This window comes from Rhinatrema bivittatum, chromosome 4 (assembly GCF_901001135.1).
Source record: "Rhinatrema bivittatum chromosome 4, aRhiBiv1.1, whole genome shotgun sequence".
NCBI lineage: Eukaryota > Metazoa > Chordata > Amphibia > Gymnophiona > Rhinatrematidae > Rhinatrema > Rhinatrema bivittatum.
In genome coordinates, this window is record NC_042618.1 from 441,384,151 (window position 1) to 441,402,759 (window position 18,609).

Consider the following 18,609-nt stretch of genomic DNA (forward strand, 5'->3'; position numbering starts at 1 on the left):
GTGTGTGTGAAAGAGAGACAGAGACTGGTCAGGGAGGTGACTGGTCTGTGTGAGAGAGACAGCGACTGGTCAGGGAGGTGACTGGTGTGTGTGTGTGAGGAAGAGATACTAGTTAGGGAGGTGACTAGTGTCTGTGTGAGAGAGACAGTGACTGGTCAGGGAGGTGACTGGTGTGTGTGTGAGGAAGAGATACTAGTTAGGGAGGTGACTGGTGTCTGTGTGAGAGAGACAGTGACTGGTCAGGGAGGTGACTGGTGTGTGAGGAAGAGATACTATTTAGGGAGGTGACTAGTGTCTGTGTGAGAGAGACAGCGACTGGTCAGGGAGGTGACTGGTGTGTGTGTGAGGAAGAGATACTAGTTAGGGAGGTGACTGGTCTGTGTGAGACAGGTTGTGACTGGTTGTGGGCCCTAAGGAAGAGGACTGTGAGGACAGAGCTTCAGCAGCCACTGCTGCTTCTGGTGAGTGCCTTTGGCCTTGGCCTGCAAGGAAAAGGAGTAGGAGAGTTGCTGGAGAGGGTAAGTAAAAGTGGCTTTTTAAGCTTATTTTTCTTGATTGACTGCCATTTTAATTATTGGGTATTATGGGATGTGTCTGCTGTTTTGAAATATTTTATTGATATTTGGACAATGTGTAATCATTTTTATGAGTTTTTAATTGTTGGATGTTATTTTGTTCATCAGCTATTTTATAACATTTATTAGTATAGTTTTACAATTGTTTCTAAGTGGGTTTCTATCTATAGCAGCTTGGCTTGCTCCATTTTCCTAATAGTAGGTGTGTTAGTGTTTAAGGCCTGGTTAAATATTTGTAGTAGTAAATTATTGTCTTTTCATAAGGTCGGGGTATTGTGCCTGCCAGTAAAGAGAGTTTGTTTTGCTTTTACTGAGATGTCATCAGAACCAGAATATCTTTTTTGTATGGCGAGTTGTATGGGTAATGCCCTAGTTCTGCTTTGCACCCATTTTTGGGGGTCGAGGGGGTTCCTGAGGATGCAGAATGTATATTTACATTTTGCCCCCTGACGGTCACATGTTCAGTGTGTCACACATGTGAGAACCATCTGTCAGGTGTGTCCCGGCCGAAAAAAGGTTGAGAACCACTGATCCAGAGTACTCTCGCTGCCAGACTTTGTAAGGGCTGCACTGCTTGTGCACCGCTCAGGCTCACGGGGCTTTATTGTTGAGCCATAATGATGGATAGCGGCTCCTCTCCTACAATTAATTTTAACATCCTAGCCAGTTCAGCGATAAAGATATGGGCTGCTTAAACAAGCTTAGGAGTGGGTAAAGGCCAGAAAGGGGCCAGTCAGATTGACTACTTCGGCCCTTCAGTTCTCTCTCATCCTGTGTCGGAAGGCAGATGCAAATTGTCAGGGGTAGTACCCACCACACAGAATTTCTCTCCTTCTCAAAATGGCAGGAAACTGGCAACCCTCTAGCCGCTTTTTCTCTCCCGTTTTCTGCTGGTGCAGGCTGGCCTCCTCTGACCGCTCCCGCCACACCACCGTGCCTGCCAAACTGCCATCCTTCGCCAGCCATTGTCTCCTGCGTCTCACCACCACAGCACCCCAGGCCTTGAAGTACACTGGGCTACCAGCAACCACTATGGAAGTGGGAAGGACAGGGATGGATTGAAAGGGGAGGGGAAGGAGAAGCCAGAGAAACAAATCCTTGCATATTTTTTTCTGATATCAGGTGGAAAGAACATTGGGTTGGCCCCAAGTTCTAGTTGATACCAAACATGTATATCACTGAAGGAGGAGTGGGTTTTCTGAGTACTGCAGTTCGAGATAGTTTTGCTGATTTTGTTCTGGTTTATTATGAAACACAAAGGTTTTATATCAGATTCTTTGTGAGCAGAACACCCTCCCCCCAAATACACACACAAACACACACACATGAGTATTGAATTTTTTTTCCTGACTGTTTTCAGTGCTTTCCCTGTACTGATTGTAACTTTAATTTTTCTGCCAATAAAAAATTGTTTAAAAAAAGGAAATAGGGAAAGCATGGAGGGACAAAAGAGACTAAAAGAGTATTCTCTGTACATACACGAATCAGTCCAGACTGCTGAGTTTGGTCTCTCAGCAGATGGAAACAGAGAAAAACTTGTAAAGCACCCCCTCCTAGCCTGGCGTGCCACCTGCATCTCCTCAGTATAAATTGTAGTTGAGTGCTTTGCCCTTTAAGGGGAGGTTTCTCTTTGGTGAAGACTTGGAGCAGTTGATCCAGTCGCTGGGGGAGAACAAGGTTCACAGGCTTCTGGAAGCCAAGCTTAAACCTTCCAGAGGCTTCTTGCTGGCCCACTCTCGTTTTCGGCTGAGCAGACGCGGTCCGCGGGCAGGTCGCAAGCCTGGTCTCATTCCTTTCGGGGCCAGAGACCTGATCGTGATGGTGCCAGCTCCGCGCCGCTTGGAGCCAAGTCCACTCAATGAGATGCAGTCAGCCCATTCCTCGGTTCCCCAGGTGGGAGAACGGCTGTCCGGTTTCTATGAGGAATGGGTCAGGATAACCTCGGACCAGTGGGTTCTAAATGTCATAAAACATGGCTACGCGTTGGAATTTGTTCAGCCTCTCCGAGACCTCTTTCTAGTCTCCCCTTGCGGATCTCGCATGAAAGAACAGCTCGTGTGACAGACCCTCGACGGGCTGATTTGCTGGGGGCTATAGTCCCCCATCCCCCAGGCGGAGTGGTCGATGGGACGCTACTCCATCTATTTCATCGTCCCAATAAAGGAGGGGTCCTTCCGGCCAATCCTAGACCTGAAGAAGGTGAACAGAGCCCTCAAGGTTCCGCGTTTCCGGAGGGAGACCCTGCATTCAGTCATTGTGGCGGTCCGCAGCGGCGAGTTCTTGGCTTCCCTGGACTTGACGGAAGCGTATTTACACTTCCCTGTACATACCCGGATCAGTCCAGACTCCTGGGTTTTGCCTCCCTTCCAGCAGATGGAGACAGAGAAGTTTTAACGGACTCCGTCCTATACCCCTGAGGTGCCACCTAGAGTCTGTCAGTATTTCTCTGTCTCCAGCAGATGGTGGAGGTGCAAAACCTTTAGTCTGGGTTTGGTGTTAGGTTTTTAGTTTGTTGGTATTCGTTCCTTCGGGAATCTTAAAAAGACAAGGATTTAGTGAAAAACAAAACAAAACCCAAAGAGAAAAGATATCTCTTTACACCTCCCAGGGGGTTGCTAGGTCCTGGTGGGACCATCCCCCTTGGTAACAGAGGCTCTGGAGCCAGAGGGTTAGGAGCCCTGTAACTGCCCATGGCTGAGGGTGATACCGGGGAGCCCAAGAGTGGAGGTTTGTTTGTTTGTTTTATTTATTTATTTAAAATCTTTCTATACCGTCGCTAAGTAATATACCATCGCAACGGTTTACATGTAGGCACATAAATTAATGTAGGTGGGTGCATACTATAGTACATTCTAACAGGTGCCACAAATATATATCGTTAAAGACAATCAATTGTTTAGTGAAGTAGGTCATGACCAGGTGTACCTATAAGGTACTGTTCACGGGTAGAATTCATAGTTTACAATTATGCTTATTGTGATATAGAGTTCATAGACTATTTTAATGCACATTCTTAGAATAGTGCTGTGTGCTGGTGCTCTTCTGCCTATTCCTGTATATTTTCTATTCTCCAGTCTCTTTATAAAATGCTTGTTTAAAAAGCCATGTTTTTAAACTTTTCTTAAAGGTTTTGAGATCTGTTTGTAATCTGATCTCTAGAGGCATTGAGGTAGATCTTTAAAAAGTACGTGCGTGCGTACTTTTCTTAACACAACCGGCGCAAACAAAAGTACGCGTAACCATGTGTACGTGTAACCACGTGTATCTTATAAAATCCGGGGTCAGCGCGCGCAAGGCTGCGCAAAATCGGCGGCCTCGGAGGGAACTTTCCTTCCGCGTCCCCCCCCCCCCCCCCCCCCCCACCTTTGTTGGGCAAGTTACGCCTGCTTGAAGCAGGCGTAACTTGCGTGCGCCGCCTCACATCCCCTGGCACAGGCCGCAGTGCTGGGGGACTCGGGACCGCCCTCCCGGCCCGCACCCGAACCGTTGCCACGCCCCCGGACACGGCCCGGACACGCCCCCTCCCGCCCCTTTTACAAAGCCCCGGGACTTGCGCGCGTCCCGGGGCTTTGCATGCGCCGGCGCGCGAGTGCCCTGTGCGTAAATATGGGAGGATTTATGCGCACAGGGCTTTTAAAATCTAGCCCATTGTGTTCCAACGTGTAGGGCCTGCTAAAGATAAGGCCCTTTCTCTCACTTGGGTTAGTCTTGCTGTCTTTACTGAAGGAATGGTTAAGAGTGCTTTATTTGCTGATCGAAGGTTTCTGTGTGGGACGTGTATTCGTAATGCTGTGTTTAACCAGTCCAATTTTTCATCATGTATTAGTTTATGTATGGTACATAGGGCTTTGTATTTAATTCTGTGTTCAATAGGTAGCCAATGTAATTCTGCCAGGATTTCAGTTATATGGTCCCTCCTCCTTTTTCCAGTTAGTATTCTAGCTGCTGTGTTTTGAAGTATTTGAAGTGGCCTTAATGTTGTACTCGGGAGTCCCAGTAGAAGGGCATTACAGTAGTCCGTGCTGGAGAAAACTAGTGCCTGAAGTACTGTTCTGAAATCAGCTAGTTTTAGTAGTGGTTTTAGTTTTCTGAGTACCATGAGTTTTGCATAGCCTTCTTTTACTTTTAGCGATATGTGCTGTTTTAGATTGATTTCAGGGTCCATTATTATTCCAAGGTTTCGTACTTTTTCAGCTAGTTCAATTTTCTGGTTGTCTTTGAGGATTATTGGAGTTTGGATGATTTCAATGCGTTGTTGATCTGAACTTGGAAGTACCTATTATTTAGATATGAACTGAACCAGTTTATTGTTTTGCTGTGTAATCCGATTACTTCTAGTCTATTTATTAGTATTTTATGGTTTACTATGTCGAAGGCTGCTGATAAGTCTAGCATTATTAGCATGTAATGTTTACCACTATCGAAACCTCTTAGAATGTTATCTGTTAGCGAGAGAAGTAGTGTCTCAGTGCTGTAGTGCTTTCAAAATCCATGTTGAGATGGATACAGTATGTTATTACCTAGGTGTTCGGCTAGCTGTTTCTGTACTGTTTTTTTCTATTAGTTTAGCTATTAAGGAAAGATTTGATACTGGGCGGTGGTAGTTCAGGATCAGGGGGTCACTGTTTTTTTTTTCTTTATGATTGGTTTTATAATTGCCCCTTTCATTATATCTGGCATAGTTCCTTCTTCTAGGGATAGGTTTATGATCTTAGCTAATGTAGGGGAGACTCTGTTAGCTATATTCTTAAGTTCAAATGTTGGTATTGAGTCGATTTTGTGTGGGGCTGGGTTTATGTTTTTTAGCATGTATTCCACTTCCATCTCGGATATCTCAATAAATGATGACCATTGGTTAACGTCTCTTTTTTGCATTTTAATTTCTTGATTGGTAGTGTTTGGAAGTTTGTTTCTTAAGTTAGTAATTTTGTCACTGAAAAATTTGGCGATTTCGTATCTGGTAGATTTTGTGGTGATTCTTGTTTGTCATTGGTGAGATTTGATACTATTGAGAATAAGGTTCTTGGATTGTTAGCAAACTTTTCTATTTTATTGCTGTAGTATTCTTTCTTAACATTAAGGATTAGTTGTTTGTAAAAAGCTAGATGTTTTCTGTATTTAGTTAGGGCATCGGTTGTTTTGTGTTTTCTCCATCTTTTTTCCATTGATCTGAGAGTCCTTTTTGCATCTTCTACTTTTTCGTTATGCCAGGGATTATTTTGTATTGCTTCTTTTTTATGTATTGATTTGATGGGGTTTATTTCATCAGCTATTTTTTTGGTTGAGTCTAACAATGTTTCCGTAGCAGAACTGCAGTTGTTGTAGTTGTTAGTTTTTCCTCTAGTTTGTCGTTTAGGTTTTTCAAAATTAAAAGGTGGTTGATATTTAAATTCTATGGGTTTATAATTTTGTTTGATTTGAGGTTTAAGGAATTTTACGTTGAAATGAATAAGGAAGTGGTCTGACCAGGGAATTTGCGTGTAATCAGTTTTACAGTATTCTAAACAGTTGTGGTTGATGAAGGTGAGATCCAGGGAGTGTCCAGCTTTGTGTTGATTTGTCTGTTGTTAGTGAGAAACCTAATGCTGTCATAGCTTCTATTAATGTTTGGCATGTGTTTGATAATGGGTGGACGTCCATGTGAAGATTAAAATCTCCTAGCACTATGGTAGGTTTAGAGATGTTTAAGTGTGTAGTATGGAACTCAATTAATGGTGAGATATTTAATTCTAGGAGGCTTGGTGGGCAGTAGATAAGGCATATTTGTATATTGTTAGTATCAAAAATGGCAATTTCATGATGTGGGGGGGGGGGTGTCTTATTTGGATTGGTTTACATTTAAAAGTTTTTTCAATAATTAGTAAGAGTCCACCTCCGCACTTATTTAGTCTAGGGACTGAAAACACTCATAATTTCTGTGTGCTATTTGATTTTTTAGAACTACGTCTGCTTTTTTTAACCATGATTCAGTTATTGCAACAAAGTTTGGTTTATTGTCATACAGTAAATCCGTGATGATTGGGAATTTTTTTGCGACTGATTGTGCGTTTACTAAGAGGAATGTTAGCATAAGTAGGTTGTTTATGGCAGAGTTTTTTGAAATAGGGGTCCTTTTTATCTGTATAAGGTTATTGTGTGAGGTTTTCTTTGTCTCTTTTGTTCTATATCTAGTATTGTTCTTTAAATAATTATTTTCATATTTACCTTTGTTCATGCAGATGGAGATTGGTTGTTTAATTAGTAGTTCACCTTTCTTGTCCATGTAAGTTGACAGGTTTTGACTTGTGGGTTGTGTGGTTGTTCTCGATTTCTCAGAGGTATTCAAAGAGGCATGCCCCTTTGTTGCGCCCCTTTGGTGTGCGACGCCGGCGCACGGCGCCTCCGTTTCCCTCTCCGCAATTTAAATCCCCCCTCTTGGTGCGCTTACCAACGTCAGCCAAGGGGGAGGAGCGCGGCAGCACTTCCGGGGTCCTTGGCGGATGTGGATGGCGTCTGTATGGAGAAAAGAAGACAAAGACAGAAAAAACAAAACAAAGGAGAAATGTGGTCAAATAGGAGCATAGGTAAACCGGGAATGGAGAGAGGGAGGGACGAAAACAAACAGGAGCCCTCGGTGGTTTTCAGGCAGGTCGGCAGCTAGGCAGACAGTGTAATACTGACAGACTCTAGATGGCACCTCAGGGGTATAGGACGGAGTCCGTTAAAACTTCTCTGTCTCCATCTCCTGGAGGGGAGGCAAGACCCAGGAGTCTGGACTGATCCGAGGTACTACAGGAACGAAAATTAGCAGGTAAGAACCAATTTTCCTATAGCCATTCGGTGGTCGTGGCAGCAGCTCTTCGGAGGGAGGGTGCGCTGATTCACCCGTATCTGGACGACTGGCTAATCTGAGTGAAGTCGAAAGTCCTTTGCAAGGCAGCGGTCACCAGGGTTGTTTATCACTTCGTTTCTTCTTGAGAGTCTGCTCTGATGATTGTTTTTTGCTGAAGAAAACGGAAGAAGGCTACATGTTTATTCTTATTCCACTTTTTGGCTTTTTCGTTAGCCAGTTTAACAGTTCCCTGTTTTGTCTTTTGCTTGATCTGCAGTTTTTGTCATTTTCTGCTTTGATACTGTTTATACTGAGAACATGCAGGTAGCATACCAGTCTAAGAGGGGGTGCTCTACAAGTTTTTCTCTGTCTCCATCTGCTGGAAGGGAGGCAAAACCCAGCAGTCTGGACTGATCTGTGGTATTACAGGAACGAAAATTAGCAGATATGAACCAATTTTCCTTTCATTTTAGACTACCTGTCCAAATTTTATTTATTTATTTATTTAAGGTCTCTTTTATACCGACATCCGTTGACACATCGCATCGGTTTACAAAAAACAAAAACTTTTGGGCGGAGCCCTTACATATAACAGCGGAACAAATGATGTTCAAGGTAGCGTACAGCATTATTAGTCTTCAGGTAGAACCTGCAAGCCTAGCACTTCCATTAGGTGAACTAGGCGGTCACCTAGAGCACCAACCATGAGGGGGCGGCAAAGAGCAGCCACGTGGGGCCAAACAGAGCCCCATCCCTCTCGCAGACAAAATTAGTTAATATGCCCATCAAGGCCACAAGCAGAGCCCATCCCGCTCGTGGTCAAAGATGAGTCCTGGCAGGGCTGTGGAAGGAGCCCATCATGTCCATGGCCAAAATTAGTTAACAGGCCTAACAGGCTGAGAGTGTAGCCCATCCCACTTGCGGCCGAAATTAGTTAATAGGCCTGGTGGGGCCACAAGTGGAGCCCACTATGCGTCCAAAGATGAATTCCGGTAGGGCTGTGGACAGAGCCCATCCTGCCCATGGCAGAAGACAGTGAGAGGCCTGGCAGGGGCTGTGGGAGGATCCCATCCTGCCCGCGGCAGAAGACAAGAGAAGAGAGAGGCCGGGGAAAGCTGGGGGTGGAGGCATACTGCCTGCAGAAGGAGAAGCTCAGAATGAAGGACTAAGAGAGCCTAAGAGCAAAAGAGAGATTGGAAATATGTGTATGTGAGGGTATGTGTGTGTGTTTAAAACGAAAAACTAGATGAATCACTGAGGGGTCCTGAGCAGTCCTTTTCGTTTCAAGCTCCCACTAACGACGTACCATAAGATTGCTTGGGCCCCGACGATGTGACCAGACCTGTCAAACATCCAAAACTGGTCTCAGCGCTTGGGTTTATTTTTCACACAAATTCATTTTCCTGAGAGCTGCATCACCCTTTGCAAAGGCAGGGCTACACTTTAGCGAGAAATATCTCCCTTGCATATACTCAGACTGCTCTTTCGACCCTCCCTGAACTCTTGTTTGCTTTTCCTTCAGGTTAAATGAAGGACATACGGTTTACCTGGAGCGCCGGATTGGCGGCCGTCTCTTCAGTGAACAGTTCAGACATTTCCAGGCCGTGGGAGGCTGGAAGGAGCTTAAAGACTCAGTAAGTTTATGTGACGTATTAAAACCTAGCCTGAATTTCAAAAAGGAATCACGGTGCCCTGTCCTCACACTGAGGCACTAGACTGGTGGCCCGGCTGGCATCGCGGAATCCCGAGGTTAGCAGCTGATCAAAGTGAGCGCCAGCATCACTGACGCTGTGGCGGGAGACGGTAAAGAAAACCTGGAAGTTAAGACACGCACTCCCTTGGTTTACAAGGCCACATTTCAAAGGTGCAAAATAACATCCGCACCATGGCATTTAAGGATTTTAGTGGGATATGATTTTAGTCTTGAAATTCTTTATTTGTGGAATTCCTCTGAGCCTGAAAAGTGACACAGATGAATGCACGTACTCACGATTGTCCTTAAATTTGCTGTGTTCAAGTTTCATGCACTCTTTAAACCCATGTATCATGATCAAGCTGGTCCAGACATTGGCAGCCTCCCTGCTGGGGTCCAATTCCAGGGATTCAGTTTTGCACTGTTGTCCTTTTTATTTTCTGGACTAGGTTGGAACATTTGGAGCCCAAAATCCTCTTACCAACTTGGTGCCTAGTCTGAATGAGGTGGACCCAGATGTTGCATATTCTTCCATCCCATATGAGAAAGGCTTTGCTTTCCTTTTTTATCTTGAGCAGCAACTCGGAGGACCTGGTAAGGACAACTGCAGTATTTCTTGCTTCCTTTTGTGCTTCTTTGTTTTTTTGTTTTTTTTTACATAGAAGATGTTGGAAGTTAAGGACCAGTCGGCCTCCCAGTCTGCTGCTGTTGACCAAAACTCTTTGTTTGTCACTAGATATCTTTGTGGGGTTTCTGAAGGCCTACCTTCATGCCTTTGCCTACAAGAGCATCATTACCGATGACTGGAAGAATTTCCTCTACTCCTACTTTAAGGACAAGGTAAGAGAAAATGTGACACTGCATGCATAGACTGGAAGAACACCCTGACGACATTCTACCACTTTCGTGGCACAGAATACAGAGCTTCTTTTCAGTTTTTCACAATGGGTTTGCGTTGGCAGATTACTCCTGCTCCTTTGGGCTTCTATGCTCAATCGCTCCTGGCCACTATTGAGCTGCTGCACTATGAGCCTTTACTCACAACTAGCCAGTGTAGAAGGGAGGTTCCCCTAGTTTTATAACCCCCTCCCAGCTCAGCCAGGCCATCATGACAGTTCTTGGTCAGGGGCCACAAACCATGGCTCCTTCAGGAACCCGATTAACATGGACCTAAGTCTGAGTACCGAGTGTCACCATTGAGTGATGACTGAGGTGCCCGTCTGGTACTCTAAAGGACCTTTGCCTGAGACTAAGAGTCTCCCACATATGTGCACATAAAGACCACAGTGTCCTCCTGACTTACATTACTTTCAAGACTTAAAGGAAACTGATGGCTAATTGAACTTCCTTACTCCCAGATCCAGTCTCCTCCTTTGCGTGCTGGCCTCTGATGTGGAAAACCCAAAAGATTTGGAACCAGACTGACATTCTGGAAGCAAACATTTTTTATATAGCAAAATTATCTCCCTTCTTCTTTTTGCCTTGCTGATTTGGTTCATCTTATTAATGCAATGCCCACCTTCTGTTCCTTGATTGGAGTTTTGCTTCTTTTTTTATCCACAATCAGCGTAAATATCCTTCCATGGTAGAAACTTGTAGCAAATTTCTGAGATACAAACTATTAATCCTTAATGTGATCAGTTTTATTTTTGGAGTTTGTCCTGCCACCATCACCTTCCCCCCACTCCCCGACAGGCGCATGAGTTTAGTTTAGGGAGATCCTTCTTCCACATAGACCAGTTCCTTAGGTTCTGGGCCTTATTGGGCTTCTAAAGACATCAGGCTGTTTGCATCTCTGCTAGTCTGGTCATGTTCTTTTGTCCTGTCTCTGACACTGCAAGTACAGTTCCATTGTACTGGAGGCTTTAGGCCAAGCATTATTATTAGCTAATGCTGTCACCTTCATCTTCAGCTACACTCCTCCCTCCCCCTCCACCAAGGGTTGTGAATGCCTCCTCCGCAGACTGGGAGGCAGATATCAGGCACAGAAATGGAACTCCAGTTTTTTTGCACGGCAGTGAGCAGCTCTGGCCACGGTGCCAACCCCAGAATTATACAAATTCCTATCCAGCTGGTAAATGCAGCTCATAGTAAAATACAGCTGGTATGGTAACTCTACCAGATGTGCCTAGCACTAGGACTGAAGTGACACATTTTGTAACCGTCATAATAAACCAGTTCTATTTATATTATTTGAAACTTGTGCTAATCCAATGTTCTTGTGGTTCCATTCCATAATTTGCAGTTGGGAATACAATTTACAGATCATTTGGTAGAATTTGTAAAATTCGCTAGAGTTTAAAGTTTAATTTCTTTCCCCAAGAAACAAGACATCCACATTCTTGGATTTACTAATCTAAAGAGAGGTAAAGGAAGCAAAATGAAAAGCACACTTCGGACCGCCCATGCTTTGAAAGAGGCCTTTCCTAGCGTGTAGCCAGATGGACTCAGGACCAATGGGGTATAGTGCTCTTCTGCTAGCAGATGGGAGACGGAGTCTGATTTCAAAGCTGACGTCACTCTAGATATACCCCTGCAGTAACCTCAGCTCTTCAGTATCTCTCCGTCTCCTAGCAGATGCGGACACTATCCCACACACTAGAATAGTGTTAAGAATTACAGCAAAGAGGAAACAAAATTTACCTTAAAGAAGATCGAGCCCCACTCTCCTGCGGTGATACCTAAGGGTCCCTCCCTCCCTCAGTCGAGAATTCCTGAGGTGATCTCCGGTATCCCTCAGAGGTGTGCCTTGGTCCGGTAGCCGGTTTCCGGCGTGGACTTAGCCCCCAGTGTGGCTGAAAGGCAGCGGTTGCAGAAACAAGCGCTGCGGTGAAGGTAATTCCCTCTCCCCCCGCAGCTGGAGACTGTCCGGCACACAATCGGTAAGCGCCGAGACCAGGTAAGAAAAAATCTTTAAATTCAGGTCTCCAGTCTCCAGAGCTTGGATTGCTGTATCGAATTCTTCTCCAGCGAGGTTAAAAGGGAGCACCGATCGGGTTGAGCAGCCTTGGCTGGGCTAGGCCCTGATCTGGTGCAAGGGTCCACACACATGGAGACCCTCGGGAAGCACCATCTTACATGCGGGGGTTGTCTGTACCATCTTCCCTTCTCGACCGGCGGTACGCACTGGGCAGGCTGGGCAGCCGATGCGCGCACAACTGAGTGCATCCTTGCGCATAACTACACCCACAGCCGTGTTTGCAACCGCACGCGCGCAAACACATAGAGAACAATGGCACCAGCGCCCAAGAAGGCCAGAAGGCACTCTCTTTGCACAGCTTGCCACATAAGAGCCGTGCAGCCTGAATTGGAGTCCTGCCTGTGTCAACATCGCGAAGAAGCCCAGGGAGAACCAAAGCCTGGTCCCTTACTGTCAGGAGATGGTTCCAGAACTACTGACGATAGCTTCCCGGATCTATGCATCTCCGAGATGGCTTCCCCACAGGAGGGCTCCTCTGGGGCCCCTACTTCCGACTCCCCCTGGAATTAACATGGACCCAGGGACCTTCTCCTGGTTGGAATTTTTTCCAAGGGCTGCAAGCCTTCGTTCAGGCACAATCAGCCCCGGCTGTGCCCCAGGCTCAACCCCTGCCAGAAGCACAAGATCCTCCCAGCCTGGCTCGGATGTCTCGAGACATGCCTCGCCTAACCAAGAATTTCCCTGACAGGGACCCAGACACCTCAGATGATGAGGGTGACTCCCTGGAAGAAGGAGAAATCCTTCCAGGAATGGAATCATACCGAACCATGCTTTGCTTCTTCTACAAGGATGAATTACCAGCCCTTGTTTCCCAGACTCTGAAGATGCTGGGTATTCCAGGCACGGACCCTATGGCGGAACCAAAGAAGAACCCCATCTTGGTGTCCCTTCGTAAGGCCTCATGCTACTTTCCAATGATGGAAGCCTTCCAGGAACTGATTGACCTGGTGTGGGATGCCCCGGAGGCCAGCTTCAAAGGGGGTCGAGTCTTGGAAGCCCTATACCCTCTAGAACCAGCGACCAAGGAAAACCTGCGTTTCCCGAAAGTGGATGCTATGGTCTGTGCCATCTCAAAGCGAACAACGATTCCCGTTGTGGGAGGAGCTGCATTGAAGGATAGGATAGACGATTGGAATCCATCCGTAAGCAGGTCTTCGACGCAACAGCAATGACACTGCAGATTGCTTCCTGCTGCGCACTGGTGGCACATTCCTGCTTGCTCCTCTTGAGAGGCAAATGACTCTGGAACGTATACCAGTGAGACGATGAAACCTGCAGCAGCCTTCCTGACAGATGCAAGCTCAGACCTGGTGCACACCTCAGCCAGGGGTGTTGCCTCGGTAGTGGCAGCCAGAAGACAACTATGGCTGCGGAATTGGTCTGCGGATGCGACATCTAAAGCGAATCTCACAAGAATGCCCTTTAAAGGATTGCTCTTGTTCGGAAGAGAATTGGAGAAGCTAGCCAGCAAATGGGGAAATTCCCAGTGCCTCGGCTACCAGAAGATAGGAGTAAAAGATCTCATTGTCCCTCCCCCAGAAGAACCAAGGGCAGAGGATCGCAGCGCTTTAGACCCTACAGGAACTCGCAGTTCCAGGTACCTCATCCCTCCGGAAGGTCCCAGCCCTTTCGGAACTGATAGACCAAGAGGGGAGCAGGCCCAGGGGCAGGCTCCAGCCGTGCTCCACAATGAGAATGTGCCGACCCATCCACAGGAAGAGGAGATAGGAGGTCGACTTGCCCTCTTCTACCAAAGATGGGTCAAGATAACGTCGGACAAAAGGGTACTAAACATCATTAAAGAAGGTTACTCTCTGGATTTCCGCAGCAACCCTCGAGACAAGTTTATGATGTCACCCTGCCACTCCCACACCAAGAGACTGGCAGTAGAAAGTACTCTAACAAGACTACTCAGCCTGAAGGCAATAACTCCGGTTCCCATGCCCCAACAAAATACGGGGCGCCATTCCATTTATGTTATCATTCCCAAGAAGGAAGGATTATTCCGGCCCATCTTGGATCTCAGAAAACGTCAACCGTCATCTGCTGGTACTACACTTCCTCATGGAAGCCTCTTCATTCCATAATAATGGCAGTAAACCAGGAGAGTTCCTAACCTCCCTGGACCTTTCCAAAGCCTACCTTCACATCCCAGTCCATCAGGATCATTAGCACTTCCTGTACTTTGCGATATTGGGTCATCATCACCAGTTCTGAGCGCTGCCCTTTGGCCTAGCAACCATCCCCAGAACCTTCACCAAAATCATGGTGGTCGTGGTGGCAACACTGAGGAAGGAAGGGATCCTGGTACACCCTTATCTGGACGACTGGCTGATCAGGGCAAACTCTTCGGAAGAAAGCCGGCAGGTGACCAGCAGAGTCAAGAGCCTACTGCAGGAACTCGGTTGGGTCGTGAACACGGGCAAGAGCAGTCTGCAGCCCTCTCAATCGCTAGAGTACCTGGGGACCCGCTTCGACACCAAACAGATCAGTCTTCCTTCCTCCAAGGAGAATGCATGCCCCAAGGTATGGGACTATCTTCAAGTCCTTGGCCTCATGGCATCAACCCTGGAGGTTGTCCCATGGGCAAGGGCCCATATGTGACCGCTCCAGCGCTCCTTACTGTCACGGTGGAACTCACTGTCCCAGGACTATTCAATTCGCCTCCAACTACCAGCAGAAGACTAAAGGAAGAACACCTAAGCAAAGGAGTAAGCCTGTCCCCACCGAACTGGACCTTGCTCACCATAGATGCAAGCCTGCAAGGGTGGGGAGCCCACTGTCAAGAACTGACGGCCCAGGGACAATGGAACAAGAAAGAGGCGAAATGGAACATAAACCGCCTGGAAGCTCGAGCAGTCAGACTAGCGTGCCTGCGATTCAGCCACAGACTCAGAGGCAAAGCGATTTGGGTAATGTCGGACAACGCGACAAGGGTTGCTTACATCAACCGCCAGGGAGGAACCAGGAGCCAGCAGGTGTCTCTGAAAATAGATCTCTCATGGCATGGGCGGAGATAAAACTACAAGGGATCTCTGATTCCCACATCGCAGGAAAAGACAACGTCTCAGCAGACGTCCTCAGCAGAGAGAATCTGGACCCAGGAGAATGGACGCTGTCGACCACAGCCTTCCAACTGATAGTAAATCGCTGGGGCCTCACGTCTCAGTGCCCAAGTTCCCAGGTTCTTCAGCCGCAGATGAGAGCCACACTCCCAAGGGATCGACACTCTCGTCCAGACTTGGCCAGAGGAAGACTTACTGTACACCTTCCACCCATGGCCACTACTGGGCAAGGTCATCCGCAAGATAGAACATCACAGGGGATTAGTTCTACTAGTGGCCCCGGATTGGCCCTTGAGAGGACTCGCCTGAAGAAGCGCGGTTACTCAAAGGCCGTGATTGATACCCTGCTCCGAGCGCACAAGTTCTCCACATCCCTGACCTACATACGGATCTGGAGAGTATTCGAAGCCTGGTGCGAGGACCGCGGGATAATCCCGCGGATAGCCAAGATCCCCATGATTCTGGAGTTCCTACAGGATAGTATGAAGAAGGGGTTGTCCCTCAAGGTCCAAGTAGCTGCACTGTCCTGCTTCAGAGCCGAAGTGGACGGTATCCGGCTATCAACCCATCCGGATTTGACCCGTTTCCTGAAAGGTGTTAAACAACTCCGACCACCCCTGAAGTGGTCGGAGTATTAGACTTCCTAGCTGGGGATTCCTTCAGACCAACACGCGGTCTGTCACTACCCCTCTTAACATTCAAGACGGTATACCTGGTGGCAATATGTTCAGCTCAACACATCTCTGAACTACAGGCACTATCCTGTCGGGAACCGTTCCTTAGGTTCACACCTGGAACCATACAGCTGCGCACCATCCCCTCCTTCCTACCGAAAGTGGTTTCTGAGTTTTACTTGAACCAAACCATCTCACTGCCATCTCCGGATGAACATAAGGACTTGGAAGACTCATGCCTTCTTCACCATCTAAATGTCAGCAGACTCCTAGTATGGTACCTGGAAAGATCAGAACCGGTGCGCAAGACGGATCGTTTGTTCATCCTTCACAGCGGGAAGAAACAAGGAGACGCGGGCAACCATAGCCCGCTGGATTAAGGAAGTAATCAAGGCAGCCTACATAGAGGCAGGGAAGCCCTTACTACTACAGATTAAGGCTCATTCTATGAGGGCACAGGCAGTTTCTTGGGCAGAAACCAAGCTACTGTCACTCGCCAAGATCTGTCTGGCGGTAACGTGGTCTTCCATACACACCTTCTCCAGGTTCTACTGCCTGGATGTTCAAGCCCGAGAAGACGCAGCCTTCGCAAGGGCAGTACTAAGTGGGCCACGGGCAGCCTCCCACCCTGTCCGGGAGTAGCTTTTGTACATCCCACTGGTCCTGAGTCCATCTGGCTACACGCTAGGAAATGGAGAAATTACTTACCTGATAATTTTGTTTTCTTTAGTGTAGACAGATGGACTCAGCATACCGCCCATGGCTGCCCCAGAAAAGGAGAACCTCGGATAGCAAACCTCAAGACTAAGCAAATACGGGTAAGCCGAGGCCTTCCCCTAGTTCAAGACACCCACAGTTTGTCCGCTGTCGGCGTTAATTGGTTGAGTGCACTGGCGGTCTCCAGTTTGGAAATTAGTTGAACCAGTTCAAGTTTTAATCAAGTTATTTAAGCAAAGATATATCCACAATGGCTTTTTGAAGAGAATACCGAAGAGCAGAGGTTACTGCAGGGGTATATCTAGAGTTACGTCAGCTTTGAAATCTGACTCCGTCTCCCATCTGCTATCAGGTGCACATATACCCATTGGTCCTGAGTCCATCTGTCTACACTAAGGAAAACGAAATTATCAGGTAAGTAATTTCTCCAATATGTTTCCAAAAGGTGAAAGGATGCTTGTTGGAATCCTGAAGACTCTGACACTGGCTCTTCTTCAGTTGCAGGGTCCTCCAAACCACGGGCAGATCTATCAAAGGTTTTTTTCCTAGTTAACATCTGTCTGTTCTGGTATTTCTTGAATCAGAAAAACAGAATAAGGTTTTAAGTTAAGAAGATGGCAGTCAGTAGTGGCAATGCAAGCAAGACTACCCCAAACCAAATAAGCCTGATACTTCACTTTCAATGCATATCCAGCATAGTTCTCTGCTGCAACGGCAGGGCTGAAGAAAAACTGATACTTCACACATCCAGCAGAGCTCTCTGCTTCAACGGCAGGGGAGAAGAAAAAAGGGTTCGCACTCACAAAGCGGGGAGTAGCTGGCTTGTTACGGCGGTTACTACCCCAAACCAAATGTGCCTGATACTTCACTTTCGATGCATATCCAGCATGGCTCTCTGCTTCAACGGCATGGGAGAAAGACTGATACATCACGCATTTCCAGCATAGCTCTCTGCTTCAATGGCAGGGGAAAAGAAAAACAACCAATAAGGGCTGTATAACATAGTCTGGGTAAAACAAATAAGCATGGGTGTAGCTTGCTTATTGCGGCGGTTACTACCCCTACTACCCCTAACTAATCAAGCTAGACATTTCACTTGGATGCAGCTCCATCACTGCTCTCTACATTAATGGTGGGGGTGGAAGGGAAATAGAATCAAGAGCTAAGAGAAACAGATAAGTATGAGAGAAAAAATGTGTGAGGCTTGCTGGGCAGACTGGATGGGCCGTTTGGTCTTCTTCTGCCGTCATTTCTATGTTTCTATGACATGGGATGGGGCAGAAGGAGCAAAGTAGGACTTGGGGAGGGTGCCATCTCCTTATCAGCAACCGTGGTACAAGCATTGCCTCAGTCTCCTCATCCCTGTTTTGTTCTCCCCATTGCATGCATCTACAAGAAGCTCCTTCTCATTATTACTGGAGTAACCTTTTCTAACTTTTGGGTAGCAGGTGGCTGCAGCTGTCGACATGCGCACAGCCAGCCATGCTAAATGTTCAGCTTCATACAAGGAAGACAACAAGACTTAAATTGTCCATTCATGATGTTCTTTATACGCTGGTCTCTGTTTTCCCTTCTGTTGTTTAAGTAACTTTTAAATATGTCAGAGGAAGAATATGTTTCGATGGTGCAGTATCCCAGCTGCGTTGCCTTTTGGTGCCTCATAAATCTGCTCCTGTCTCTAGGTACTGAACCAAAATGCAGTTCTCATTTTACAGCTGTTCAACAGCATAAATCATAGATTGTGCAGTGCCCGACTGTCAGGATGTTAGTCGTAATCAGCAGACATGGGGGCTAGGGTTCTGAACGCTCTGTGTAGCCAAGAGTGTGCTTCAGCATGCAGAGATAACACGACAGGAGATAAGTCTTACATTTCCCAGTTGCCAACCTTTAATCTGCTGCGCACCCTTCAATAAAGATAAATAGATTGAAATAGAGGAGCAGAGAGAACAAAACATCAAGGGGAGGGAATGCTCATGGTAGATCAGCCTTACATGGCCCTCCCTGTAGGGAAACAGAACCCCAGATTGATGCAATGGGAAGCCTCGACAGAATTGATTTACAGGGAGTTTGGCTTGGCGTTATTTGCATTTAGAA

The 18,609-nt window shown here is 46.8% G+C and overlaps 1 protein-coding gene across 1 annotated transcript in view; it reads left to right on the forward strand.

Moving 5' to 3' along the window:
* LTA4H (leukotriene A4 hydrolase) overlaps positions 1–18,609 on the forward strand; it is an 88,431-nt gene that overhangs the window by 52,869 nt on the left and 16,953 nt on the right. Inside the window, exons 11-13 of the mRNA XM_029601565.1 lie at positions 8,909–9,020; positions 9,529–9,673; positions 9,816–9,919. Coding sequence (XP_029457425.1) covers positions 8,909–9,020; positions 9,529–9,673; positions 9,816–9,919 — 361 coding nt within the window. The remainder of the gene's footprint in view (positions 1–8,908; positions 9,021–9,528; positions 9,674–9,815; positions 9,920–18,609) is intronic.